Source organism: Bombina bombina, chromosome 8 (assembly GCF_027579735.1).
Source record: "Bombina bombina isolate aBomBom1 chromosome 8, aBomBom1.pri, whole genome shotgun sequence".
NCBI classification, from domain to species: domain Eukaryota; kingdom Metazoa; phylum Chordata; class Amphibia; order Anura; family Bombinatoridae; genus Bombina; species Bombina bombina.
In genome coordinates, this window is record NC_069506.1 from 278,538,449 (window position 1) to 278,552,295 (window position 13,847).

General features: G+C 41.5%; 1 protein-coding gene across 4 annotated transcripts in view; it reads right to left on the minus strand.

Moving 5' to 3' along the window:
* Positions 1-13,847, minus strand: part of PCSK7 (proprotein convertase subtilisin/kexin type 7) — a 258,498-nt gene that overhangs the window by 151,581 nt on the left and 93,070 nt on the right. For all 4 annotated transcript variants that reach the window (XM_053691395.1, XM_053691398.1, XM_053691397.1 and 1 more), the window contains exons 8-9: positions 8,919-9,019; positions 7,226-7,393 (exon numbers count right to left, since the gene is read on the minus strand). In XM_053691395.1, coding sequence (XP_053547370.1) covers positions 7,226-7,393; positions 8,919-9,019 — 269 coding nt within the window. The remainder of the gene's footprint in view (positions 1-7,225; positions 7,394-8,918; positions 9,020-13,847) is intronic.

The following is a 13,847-nucleotide window of genomic DNA, read 5'->3' on the forward strand; positions in this document are numbered from 1 at the left end:
TCTTCAGAAAACTGAGAAAGACTGAGTAACACAGACTTAGCGGAATCAGAACTCTTACTATGAGATATACTCCTATATCTCTTCTTTCTCTTACCAGCAACAGGGAAAGCTGATAAGGCTGCTGAGACCGCAGAGGTTATTTGCGCAGCAAAATCTCCTGGTAAATAAACACCCCCAGGAGCTTGTTGAGAGGAACCACAGGGCACTGCATGTGAAACTGCTAAAGCTTGGGACGTTTGAGGAGAAAGCTGAGGCATTGCAGGGACAACATTATTCTGAGAGACTGATGGCTCTGAGAGGGTATCTTTATCCTTAGACAATAACAACTTACTTAAGCATGTGGAACAAAGCTGTACAGGAGGAATTACTTGAGCCTCCAAGCAGTACAAACATTTATCAAAAGATATAGCTAAATTAGACTCAGGGTCCATAATAATGAAATTGGTTCCCAATAGAAATTAATATTGATCTCAGAGTAAAGTAAATCAAAATTAAGTTCAAGTCACAGAAACAAAGTGCTGTACCTTTAAATAAATATAACAAACAAGATTTATTTACAATATGTAGTGAAAATTACTTTCTACTAGGATCTAGCACCACTATAACCTCAACTTCTACTGAGGGCTTACCACCAGGAACAGAGTGATTCCCACTGTAGAGGCTCTCTCGATAATGGTAGAAACAGTCAGAAACGCTCCTCAGAAACGTTTAACTGCTCTGTCGACAAGACAAGAAGAACTCCGCTCTCCGATGGGAAAAGAAAATGATGAATCAGAAGAGCGGTCATGTGACCGCATCAAGCAAAAAAATTAATGCAAAATTAAGAAAAGCACGCGAGTTACACTGTGCTGCCAGCCAGTGAATAAATAAAAAACATAAAAAAACATAACTGGAAAACAAATAATGTTCAAATTCACATAGTGCAGGTTTGCCCCACTCTCTAGCCAGCATGATAATGAAAAGGGAATAAAATTAACCCCTTAACTCCTCTACACAGTTACAGTGCCTGCAGTACTGCCCTCATATAAATCCCTGTATAAAGGAATTATGTCCCAAATCAAATCCACTGAGGTTTAGACCCCTAAAGTGCCATCCTTTAAACCTAGAAGGCAAGAGCACTTACCTGTGGATCCAGCTGCAGGGCAGGAACAGCTTCTTAGGTGTGACAGATTCACCAACCTTGGTTTTCAATGGAGGGGTAGCATTGGTGTTAGAAATTAAGCAAAGACCACCTCGTCGCCTTCTACCTGCTAAAAGCCACCATTACTCTTACTAAAAAGAATTACATGGACACAGCTTGACCCCAATCATTGCTTGCAGGGAAAAGTACTGATCAAAGGATTAAATATCTTCAGACACCATCTTCGCACATCCTCCCAATGATAAAGGTAAATAATGACTGTGGATTATGGGTAATGGGAGTGACACTTAACAGCTCGGCTGGGGTGTTTTTTGCCTCCTCCTGCTGGCCAGGAGTTGAATTCCCACTAGTAATTAGAATGGATTAGAATAAATTTGTGGACTCTCCATGCCAATGGGAAAGAAAATGGCTTTTAATTATTTTAACAATGAACAAGTGAGTTGTGAAGAAGGACTGTGATACTGTGCAAATCTGGTCATGTGTTTGTTATGGCACCTGCCGGGTCATACATCTGCACAATGCTTGGGCTGTCCATTGGGAATATCACACTGGCACACTACAGGAAAAACACAGCGTAACACCCATGCTCTTTGAAGGGAAAAGGAACTTTATTCTTACCTGATAAATTTGTTTCTTTTACGATACGATGAGTCCACGGATTTCATCCTTACTTGTGCGATATCGCCTCCTGGTCAACAGGAGGAGTTAAAGAGCACCACAGCAGAGCTGTATATATAGCTCCTCCCTTCCCTCCCACTCCAGTCATTCGACCGAAGTTAGGAAGAGAAAGGAAAAGCCAAGGTGCAGAGGTGACTGAAGTTTAACAAAATTAAAGACCTGTCTTAGAAAAAACAGGATGGGCCGTGGACTCATCGTATCGTAAAAGAAACAAATTTATCAAGGAAGAATAAATTTCCTTTTCTTTTACAAGATACGATGAGTCCACGGATTTCATCCTTACTTGTGGGATACAATACCAAAGCTATAGTACACAGATGAAACAGGAGGGACAAGACAGGGAACCTAAACAGAAGGCACCACTGCTATTGAATTTGTAGAATTTGGAAAAAGTATGAAGAGACGACCAGGTTGCAGCTTTGGAAATCTGTTCAACAGAAGCATCATTATTTAATGCCCATGAGGAAGCCACAGCCCTAGTGGAATGAGCAGTAATTCGTTCCGGAGGCTGCTGTCCAGCAGTCTCATATGCAAAACGGATGATACTCTTCAGCCAAAAAGAAAGAGAGGTAGCCGTAGCTTTCTGACCCCTACGTTTCCCTGAAAAAACGACAAACAAGGAAGACGATTGATGAAAATCCTTAGTTGTCTGTAAGTAGAACTTCAAGGCACGGACCACGTCCAAATTATGTAACAGACGCTCCTTCTTAGGAGGAGGATTAGGGCACAAGGAAGGAACCACAATTTCCTGTTTAATATTCCTATTTGAAACAACCTTAGGAAGAAATCCAGGTTTGGTACGTAACACCACCTTATCAGAATGAAAAATAAGATAAGGTGAATCACATTGTAATGCTGAAAGCTCAGAAACTCTGTGAGCAGAAGAAATAGCAACGGAAAATAAAACTTTCCAAGATAACAACTTAATATCTATGGAATGCATAGGTTCAAACGGAACCCCTTGAAGAACATTAAGAACTAAATTCAAACTCCAAGGAGGAGCAATTGGTCTAAACACAGGCCTCATTCTAGTCAGAGCCTGACAAAAAGATTGAACATCTGGAACATCTGCCAGACACTTGTGTAACAAAATAGAGAAAGCAGAAATTTGTCCCTTTAAGGAACTTGCTGACAACCCTTTCTCCAATCCTTCTTGGAGAGAAGACAAAATCCTAGGAATCCTAACCCTACTCCATGAGTAGCCCTTGGATTCGCACCAATAAAGATATTTACGCCATATCTTATGGTAAATCTTTCTAGTAACAGGCTTACGTGCCTGAATCAAGGTATCAATGACCGAATCAGAGAACCCTCGCTTAGATAAAATCAAGCGTTCAATCTCCAAGCAGTTAGCTGCAGAGAAACTAGATTCGGATGATGGAATGGTCCCTGAATGAGAAGGTCTTTCCTCAAAGGAAGCTTCCACGGTGGCTGAGATGACATGTCCACCAGATCGGCATACCAAGTCCTGCGAGGCCACGCAGGAGCGATGAGGATCACCGAAGCCCTCTCCTGTTTGACTCGAGCAATCACCCGGGGAAGGAGAGCAAATGGAGGGAACACATAAGCTAGGTTGAACGACCAAGGCACTGCGAAGGCATCTATCAGTTCGGCCTGGGGATCCCTGGACCTGTATCTCGGAAGCTTGGCATTCTGACGAGATGCCATAAGATCCAACTCCGGCCTGCCCCATCTTAGAATCAGATTGGCAAATACCTCCGGATGTAGTTCCCATTCCCCCGGATGAAAAGTCTGTCTGCTCAGAAAATCCGCTTCCCAGTTTTCCACTCCTGGAATGTGGATTGCCGACAAATAACAAGAGTGAGCCTCCGCCCATTGAATTATCTTGGCTACTTCTGTCATCGCTAAGGAGCTCCTTGTCCATCCCTGATGATTGATGTAAACTACAGTCGTAATGTTGTCTGACTGGAATCTGATGAACCTGGCCAAAGCCAACTGAGGCCAAGCCTGAAGTGCATTGAATATTGCTCTCAACTCTAGGATATTGATGGGAAGTAGAGACTCCGATTGAGACCATACACCCTGAGCCCTCAGGGAGTTCCAGACTGCTCACCATCCTATCAGGCTGGCGTCCGTTGTCACTATTACCCATGAGGGTCTGCGGAAGCATGTCCCCTTGGATAGATGATCCAGCGACAACCCCCATAGAAGAGAGTCCCTTGTCTTCAAGAAAGGAACCCTTGTCTGTGGAACTAGCGAACTCTTTTCCAGATTCACTTTCCACCCGTGAGTCCTCAGAAAGGACAGAACAATGTCGGTATGAGACTTTGCTAGCTGATAAGACGATGCCTGGATCAGAATATCATCCAGATAAGGCGCCACCGCAATGCCCCGCGGTCTTAGAACCGCCAGCAGAGACCCCAGAACCTTTGTGAAAATTCTGGGTGCCGTGGCCAAACCGAAAGGAAGAGCCACAAACTGAAAATGTCCAGAAAGGCAAACCTCAGGAACTTGTGATGATCTCTGTGGATAGGAACATAAAGATATGCGTCCTTTAGATCCACGGTAGTCATAAATTGACCCTCCTGGATCAATGGAAGAATGGTACGAATATTTTCCATCTTGAAGGATGGAACTCTGAGAAACTTGTTTAGACTTTTAAGGTCTAAAATAGGTCGGAACGTTCCCTCTTTTTTGGGAACTACAAAGAAATTTAATAAAACCCTTGTCCCTGTTCCAGTTTTGGAACGGAACATATTACTCCCATGGAGGAGAGATCTCTTACACATCGTAAGAACGCCTCTCTCTTTATCTGGTCCACAGCCAATCGTGAAAGAAGAAACCTTCCTCTGGGGAAGGAATTTTTGAACTCCAACTGATATCCCTGAGACACAATTTTTAGTGTCCAGGGATCCTGAACGTCTCTTATCCAAGCCTGGACTCTATAATGTAAGGCCCTCTCACAACAGGTGGGGCAAAAAGGAACCGGAGGTTCCACAGTGGCATTCAAACACATAGAGCATGCTGCAGTCTGGATATCTGAATCCATACTAACAGAATTAGGAAAAATTAAATTTTTATTTTATATTCTTAATAAAAATGAATACCCAATTAATGGTCAAACATATAATATGGTGAAAAGAATCGTCAGTACAATATAAATCCTAATAGTACTGTCCCTTTAAAAAGTAAAACGACTGAAAAATTTTCTGAAGCAAGAAAAAAAAAAAAAAAAACGTTAACCAACTTCTGCAACACTAGAGCACCTCGCCTCAACAGCTCTGCTGAGGCGCCTACCTGCCCCCACGGTCTGCCAACTGTTCTAGGCACAATTCAGAACTTCAGTCAACCACACCTAAAACCGCTTGCTTTATTCTGCAAACCATGCGGTTAAGGTGTCACTTGCGATGTCTGCGCTAACAGCCGGATGTAACAGCCGCTTCTGACTTCTGAAGGAAAAGAAACTGCGCGGCTACAGACAAAGCGCGCCAAAAGAACAAACCCCGCCCATCGTGTGGCGCGACCTAAGACCTAGCCACGATCGGCAAAAAAAAATAATGTATAACACAGCCGTGTTCTAGCAATCATACTCCAAACACACTCTCCCAGCGTCAGCCCTAAGTCCCCTTGTTTAAGGACCCAGTAAACAGTACCCGGTACATAAAACAATAATGCCAGTGTTTCTAGGCAAACGTTAATAAAGGCCAGTACAGTCTGGTAAAAACAAAGCATAATGTCGGTTAACATTGTCCCATGATAACCCACACCCTGTTAATAGGACAGCCCTTCCAGAGCCCATAGTGCCCAACAGATTAGGAATGCACAGTCAATTCTGAGATATGCTGCAAGCCCCAGAAATAAAAGACTGCACTTACCTCTATGCTGAGTAACAGCATGAAAGTTTCACAGCCCCAAGAGGTCTTCTTCTCTCCTGCAGCTCTGTGAACACATAAGGGCCTCAGTTAATATTCTCTGAAACCATCAACATAAGGGCAGCACAAGTATGGGAGGCGTAGAGAGGCAAAACCCCACCAGTTCAAATTGCTTTAAAGCCACCTGTAGCTCTACTCTAGAGGCTGTCAAGGAATACGGCTACACCCTATAGTAAAATAGCACACTTTGGTACCATTAAAAAATAAAAAAACTCTTGATTGAAGAATCTAAACTAACACCTCACATAACCTCTTCCTATCACTAACACAGACAAAGAGAATGACTGGGGTGGGAGGGAAGGGTGGAGCTATATACAGGTGGCCCTCGGTTTACAACGGTTCAATTTGCACCGTTTCAGAATAACAACCTCTTTTTCAGTCATGTGACTGCTATTGAAAAGCATTGAGAAGCAGTGCATTGATTAAAATAGCCAGTAGGCGGAGCTGTCCGCTTGTGTTGCAGCAAAGATATGCAAGCCAAGAAAGGAGAAATTAATCAGTTTAACCAGACCTGAGCTATTGAGCAGCTTGCAAAGGAACAAGATCTTCCTGTCTATAAATCAGTCCAGATTGGAATGCATAGAAATAACTGTTTGCAGAAAAATGCAAGTAAAGTCTGTGTTGTGTGATTATTTTATTAGGTTTATAATGCTGTTTAGCAAATGTTTTTGTTCATTTAACTTAGTTTAATTATATATTCTGTGTTGCGTGATTATTTTATTAGGTTTATAATGCTGTTTAGCATTGAAAGTCTTCATTTCAAAGCTTTAAAAATAATGTATTAGGTGTTACTTATGCCAATTTTGAGAGGGGCCTGGAACTCCCTCACTTCCCATTGACTTACATTATAAACTGGGTTTCAATTTACAACGGTTTCAATTTACAACCATTCCTTCTGGAACCTAACCCCGGCGTAAACTGAGAGCTACCTGTATACAGCTCTGCTGTGGTGCTCTTTGCCTCCTCCTGCTGACCAGGAGGTGATATCCCACAAGTAAGGATGAAATCCGTGGACTCATCGTATCTTTTAAAAGAAATGGTTATAACTGAGAAGGGTGTGAGTAGGACTGGTAGTGAGAAGCTACACACACTCTGTCTGTGGTTACTGGGGGCAATGAGACTACCTAAAACAAGGGGCATCAAACCTCACACTACACACCCGCTGTCTGCAGTTACAGCAGGTAATGAGACCACCTATAACAAGGGGTATCACACCTCACACCAGCAGTTTATGGTTACTGGGGGCAGTGAGACCATATATAACTGAGCTGACAATTACTAAAGCTTTAGGTATTGGACAGTTATAGGAAGGATGTGGGCATGACCACATACATCTTATAGAAATCTATTGAAGAAAAATGAATCTAGTCTGTTGATTATATCAAACAACCCTGAACTATACTGGCTCTGTGCATCTGAGTCTCACACTAATCTATAAATAATAATGTGCACATCTGTCCTCATGGCCCCATATACTGACAAGAATAATCACGGTACACTAAGCTTCCTCTACCTTTGTAGCTGTAAACACAATGATGTGCTGGACGTCTCTCCAGGTTAAACACGGTCGGACTTGCAGCATCAGAGCGATCATCCCTGCAGCAATGGGGGCAGCTGCTGAGGTACCTGTGTGACCTTCTGTGCACCCTGTACCCTTCTGCAGGTTCCAGTCTGATGTCACCTAATAAGAAGCGGAAAAACAGAGGGACGCAAAGATGAGGGCACAAGGCAGTGAGGGGCAGCAGGATGTTGGGGTGTATAGGGTGGTATAACAAGGCAGTGAGGGGCAGCAGGGGTTTGGGGTGTATAGGGAGGTATAACAAGGAAGTGAGGGGTAGCAAGGTGTTCGGGGATATAGTGAGGTATAACAAGGCAGTAAGGGGCAGCAGGATGTTGGGGGGTATAGGCAGGTGCAATAAGGCAGTAAGGGGCAGCAGAATGTCAGGGTGTATAGAGAGGTATAACAAGACAATAAGGGGCAGCAGGATGTTGGGGGGTATAGGCAGGTGCTACAAGGCAGTAAGGGGCAGCAGAATTTCAGGGTGTATAGAGAGGTATAACAAGGCAGTGAGGAGCAGCAGAGTGTATAGTGAGGTATAAGAAGCCAGTGAGGGGCAGCAGGGTGTATAGGAGGTATAACAAGGCAGTGAGGGGCAGCAGGGTGTATAGGGAGGTATAACAATGCAGTGAGGGGCAGCGGGGTGTATAGGGAGGTATAACAATGCAGTGAGGGGCAGCAGGGTGTATAGGGAGGTATAACAATGCAGTGAGGGGCAGCAGGGTGTATAGAGAGGTATAACAATGCAGTGAGGGGCAGCAGGGTGTATAAGGAGGTATAACAATGCAGTGAGGGGCTGCAGGGTGTATAGGGAGGTATAAAAATGCAGTGAGGGGCAGCAGGGTGTATAGAAAGGTATAACAATGCAGTGAGGGGCAGCAGGGTGTATAGGGAGGTATAACAATGCAGTGAGGGGCAGCAGGGTGTATAGGGAGGTATAACAATGCAGTGAGGGGCAGCAGGGTGTATAGGGAGGTATAACAATGCAGTGAGGGGCAGCAGGGTGTATAGGGAGGTATAACAATGCAGTGAGGGGCAGCAGGATCTATAGGGAGGTATAACAATGCAGTGAGGGGCAGCAGGGTGTATAGAGAGGTATAACAATGCAGTGAGGGGCAGCAGGGTGTATAGGGAGGTATAACAATGCAGTGAGGGGCTGCAGGGTGTATAGGGAGGTATAAAAATGCAGTGAGGGGCAGCAGGGTGTATAGAAAGGTATAACAATGCAGTGAGGGGCAGCAGGGTGTATAGGGAGGTATAACAATGCAGTGAGGGGCAGCAGGGTGTATAGGGAGGTATAACAATGCAGTGAGGGGCAGCAGGGTGTATAGGGAGGAATAACTAGGCAGTGAGGGGCAGCAGGGTGTATAGGGAGGTATAACTAGGCAGTGAGGGGCAGCAGGATCTATAGGGAGGTATAACAATGCAGTGAGGGGCAGCAGGGTGTATAGAGAGGTATAACAATGCAGTGAGGGGCTGCAGGGTGTATAGGGAGGTATAAAAATGCAGTGAGGGGCAGCAGGGTGTATAGAAAGTTATAACAATGCAGTGAGGGGCAGCAGGGTTTTTATGCAGTAAGTTCTCTCTGCAAGTGAGATGAGGAGCAATGTGGCTAGTAAAGGCTGTGGTTGGGCTACTAGTTACTCACTATACTTCTCATCAATTTGTCTCCACTGCTGAAGGTCACAGCGAGCATAGACGCACATTCCTCTGCGTAAAACGGCATTTTACCAGCCTCATTAACAGCACCTGTTAAGGAACAACATGAGCAATGATATTTGGCCTTAAAGGAAAATGGTCTGATCTAAGGATTCATTAGAGTTTTGTCTTTATTATACAGCAAGTGACTGTACAAGTGTAAGTGTGTATTATACAGCAAGTGACTGTACAAGTGTAAGTGTGTACTATACAGCAAGTGACTGTAAAAGTGTGTGTGTATTATACAGCAAGTGACTGTACAAATGTAAGTGTGTATTATACAGCAAGTGACTGTACAAGTGTAAGTGTGTGTTATACAGCAAGTGACTGTACAAGTGTGTGTATTATACAGCAAGTGACTGTACAAGTGTGTGTATTATACAGCAAGTGACTGTACAAGTGTGTGTATTATACAGCAAGTGACTGTACAAGTGTGTGTATTATACAGCAAGTGACTGTACAAGTGTGTGTATTATACAGCAAGTGACTGTACAAGTGTGTGTATTATACAGCAAGTGACTGTACAAGTGTGTGTTATACAGCAAGTGACTGTACAAGTGTGTGTGTTATACAGCAAGTGACTGTACACATGTAAGTGTATTATACAGTAAGTGACTGTACAAGTGTGTGTGTTATACAGCAAGTGACTGTACAAGTGTGTGTGTTATACAGCAAGTGACTGTACACATGTAAGTGTATTATACAGTAAGTGACTGTACAAGTGTGTGTGTTATACAGCAAGTGAATGTACACATGTAAGTGTATTACACAGCAAGTCACTGTACAAGTGTGTGCATTATACAGTAAGTGACTGTACAAATGTAAGTGTGTGTACATTATACAGTAAGTGACTGTACAAGTGTAAGTGTGTGTACATTATACAGTAAGTGACTGTACAAGTGTAAGTGTGTGTACATTATACAGTAAGTGACTGTACAAGTGTAAGTGTGTTTGCATTATACAGCAAGTGACTGTAAAAAAGTAAGTGTGTGCATTATACAGTAAGTGACTGTACAAATGTAAGTGTGTGTGCATTATACAGTAAGTGACTGTACAAATGTAAGTGTGTGTGCATTATACAGTAAGTGACTGTACATGTGGAAGTGTGTGTATTATACAGTAAGTAACTGTACAAATGTGTGTGTGCATTATACAGTAAGTGACTGTACAAATGTAAGTGTGTGTGCATTATACAGTAAGTGATTGTACAAGTGTAAGTGTGTGTGCATTATACAGTAAGTGATTGTACAAGTGTAAGTGTGTGTGCATTATACAGTGACTGTACAAATGTAAGTGTGTGTGCATTATACAGTAAGTGACTGTACAAGTGTAAGTGTGTATTATACAGCAAGTGACTGTACAAGTGTAAGTGTGTGTTATACAGCAATTGATTGTAAAAGTGTAACTGTGTATTATACAGCAAGTGACTGTACAAGTGTAAGTATGTATTATACAGCAAGTGACTGTACAAGTGTGTGTGTGTTATACAGCAAGTGACTGTACAAGTGTAAGTATGTATTATACAGTAAGTGACTGTACAAGTGTAAGTGTGTGTGTGTGTGTGTGTATATTATACAGCAAGTGACTGTACAAGTGTGTGTGTGTGTTATACAGCAAGTGACTGTACAAGTGTGTGTGTGTTATACAGCAAGTGACTGTACAAGTGTAAGTGTGCTATACAGCAAATGACTGTACAAGTGTAAGTGTGTGTATTATACAGCAAGTGACTGTACAAGTGTAAGTGTGTGTGTTATACTGCAAGTGACTGTACAAGTGTGTGTGTGTTATACAGCAAGTGACTGTACAAGGGTAAGTGTGTGTGTTATACAGCAAGTGACTGTATGAGTGTAAGTGTGTATTATACAGCAAGTGACTGTACAAGTGTGTGTGTTATACAGTAAGTGACTTTGCATGTGTAACTGTGTGTTATACAGCAAGTGACTGTACAATTGTAAGTGTGTATTATACAGCAAGTGACTGTACAAGTGTAAGTGTGTATTATACAGCAAGTGACTGTACAAGTGTAAGTGTGTGTATTATACAGCAAGTGACTGTACAAGTGTAAGTGTGTATTATACAGCAAGTGACTGTACAAGTGTAAGTGTGTATTATACAGCAAATGACTGTACAAGTGTGTGTATTATACAGCAAGTGACTGTACAAGTGCAAGTGTGTATTATACAGCAAGTGACTGTACAAGTGTAAGTGTGTGTATTATACAGCAAGTGACTGTATAAGAGTAAGTGTGTGTATTATACAGCAAGTGACTGTATAAGAGTAAGTGTGTGTATTATACAGCAAGTGACTGTACAAGTGTAAGTGTGTATTATACAGCAAGTGACTGTACAAGTGTAAGTGTGTATTATACAACAAATGACTGTACAAGTGTAAGTGTATATTATACAGCAAATGACTGTACAAGTGTAAGTTTATATTATACAGCAAATGACTATACAAGTGTAAGTGTGTGTATTATACAGCAAGTGACTGTACAAGTGTAAGTGTGTATTATACAGCAAGTGACTGTACAAGTGTAAGTGTGTATTATACAGCAAATGACTGTACAAGTGTAAGTGTGTATTATACAGCAAATGACTGTACAAGTGTAAGTGTGTATTATACAGCAAATGACTGTACAAGTGTGTGTGTTATACAGCAAGTGACTGTACAAGTGTAAGTGTGTATTATACAGCAAATGACTGTACAAGAGTAAGTGTGTGTATTATACAGCAAATGACTATACAAGTGTAAGTGTGTGTATTATACAGCAAGTGACAGTACAAGTGTAAGTGTGTATTATACAGTAAGTGACTGTACAAGTGTAAGTGTGTATTATACAGCAAATGACTGTACAAGTGTAAGTGTATATTATACAGCAAATGACTGTACAAGTGTAAGTTTATATTATACAGCAAATGACTATACAAGTGTAAGTGTGTGTATTATACAGCAAGTGACTGTACAAGTGTAAGTGTGTATTATACAGCAAGTGACTGTAAAAGTGTAAGTGTGTATTATACAGCAAATGACTGTACAAGTGTAAGTGTGTATTATACAGCAAATGACTGTACAAGTGTGTGTGTTATACAGCAAGTGACTGTACAAGTGTAAGTGTGTATTATACAGCAAATGACTGTACAAGAGTAAGTGTGTATTATACAGCAAATGACTATACAAGTGTAAGTGTGTGTATTATACAGCAAGTGACAGTACAAGTGTAAGTGTGTATTATACAGTAAGTGACTGTACAAGTGTGAGTATTATACAGCAAGTGACTGTACAAGTGTAAGTGTGTGTGTGTTTTATACTGCAAGTGACTGTACAAGTGTAAGTGTGTGTGTTATACAGCAAATTACTGTACAAGTGTAAGTGTGTGTATTATACAGCAAGTGACTGTACAAGTGTAAGTGTGTGTGTTATACTGCAAGTGACTGTACAAGTGTGTGTGTGTTATACAGCAAGTGACTGTACAAGTGTGTGTGTGTATTATACAGCAAGTGACTGTACAAGTGTAAGTGTGTGTGTGTGTTTTATACTGCAAGTGACTGTACAAGTGTGTGTGTGTGATACAGCAAATGACTGTACAAGTGTGTGTGTGCTATACAGCAAGTGACTGTACAAGTGTAAGTGTGTGTGTGTGTGTGTTTTATACTGCAAGTGACTGTACAAGTGTGTGTGTGTTATACAGCAAGTGACTGTACAAGTGTGTGTGTGTATTATACAGCAAGTGACTGTACAAGTGTAAGTGTGTGTGTGTGTTTTATACTGCAAGTGACTGTACAAGTGTGTGTGTGTGTGTGATACAGCAAATGACTGTACAAGTGTAAGTGTGTGCTATACAGCAAATGACTGTACAAGTGTAAGTGTGTGTATTATATAGCAAGTGACTGTACAAGTGTAAGTGTGTGTATTATACAGCAAGTGACTGTACAAGTGTAATTGTGTGTGTTATACTGCAAGTGACTGTACAAGTGTGTGTGTGTTATACAGCAAGTGACTGTACAAGTGTGTGTGCATTATACAGCAAGTGACTGTACAAGTGTGTGTGCATTATACAGCAAGTGACTGTACAAGTGTGTGTGTGTTATACAGCAAGTGACTGTACAAGTGTGTGTGTGTTATACAGCAAGTGACTGTACAAGTGTAAGTGTGCTATACAGCAAATGACTGTACAAGTGTAAGTGTGTGTATTATACAGCAAGTGACTGTACAAGTGTAAGTGTGTGTGTTATACTGCAAGTGACTGTACAAGTGTGTGTGTGTTATACAGCAAGTGACTGTACAAGGGTAAGTGTGTGTGTTATACAGCAAGTGACTGTACAAGTGTAAGTGTGTATTACACAGCAAGTGACTGTACAAGTGTAAGTGTGTATTAAACAGCAAATGACTGTACAAGTGTGTGTATTATACAGCAAGTGACTGTACAAGTGCAAGTGTGTATTATACAGCAAGTGACTGTACAAGTGTAAGTGTGTGTATTATACAGCAAGTGACTGTATAAGAGTAAGTGTGTGTATTATACAGCAAGTGACTGTATAAGAGTAAGTGTGTGTATTATACAGCAAGTGAATTGTACAAGAGTAAGTGTGTGTATTATACAGCAAGTGACTGTACAAGTGTAAGTGTGTATTATACAGCAAGTGATTGTACAAGAGTAAGTGTGTATTATACAGCAAGTGACTGTACAAGTGTAAGTGTATATTATATAGCAAATGACTGTACAAGTGTAAGTGTGTATTATACAGCAAATGACTATACAAGTGTAAGTGTGTGTATTATACAGCAAGTGACTGTACAAGTGTAAGTGTGTATTATACAGCAAGTGACTGTACAAGTGTAAGTGTGTATTATACAGCAAATGACTGTACAAGTGTAAGTG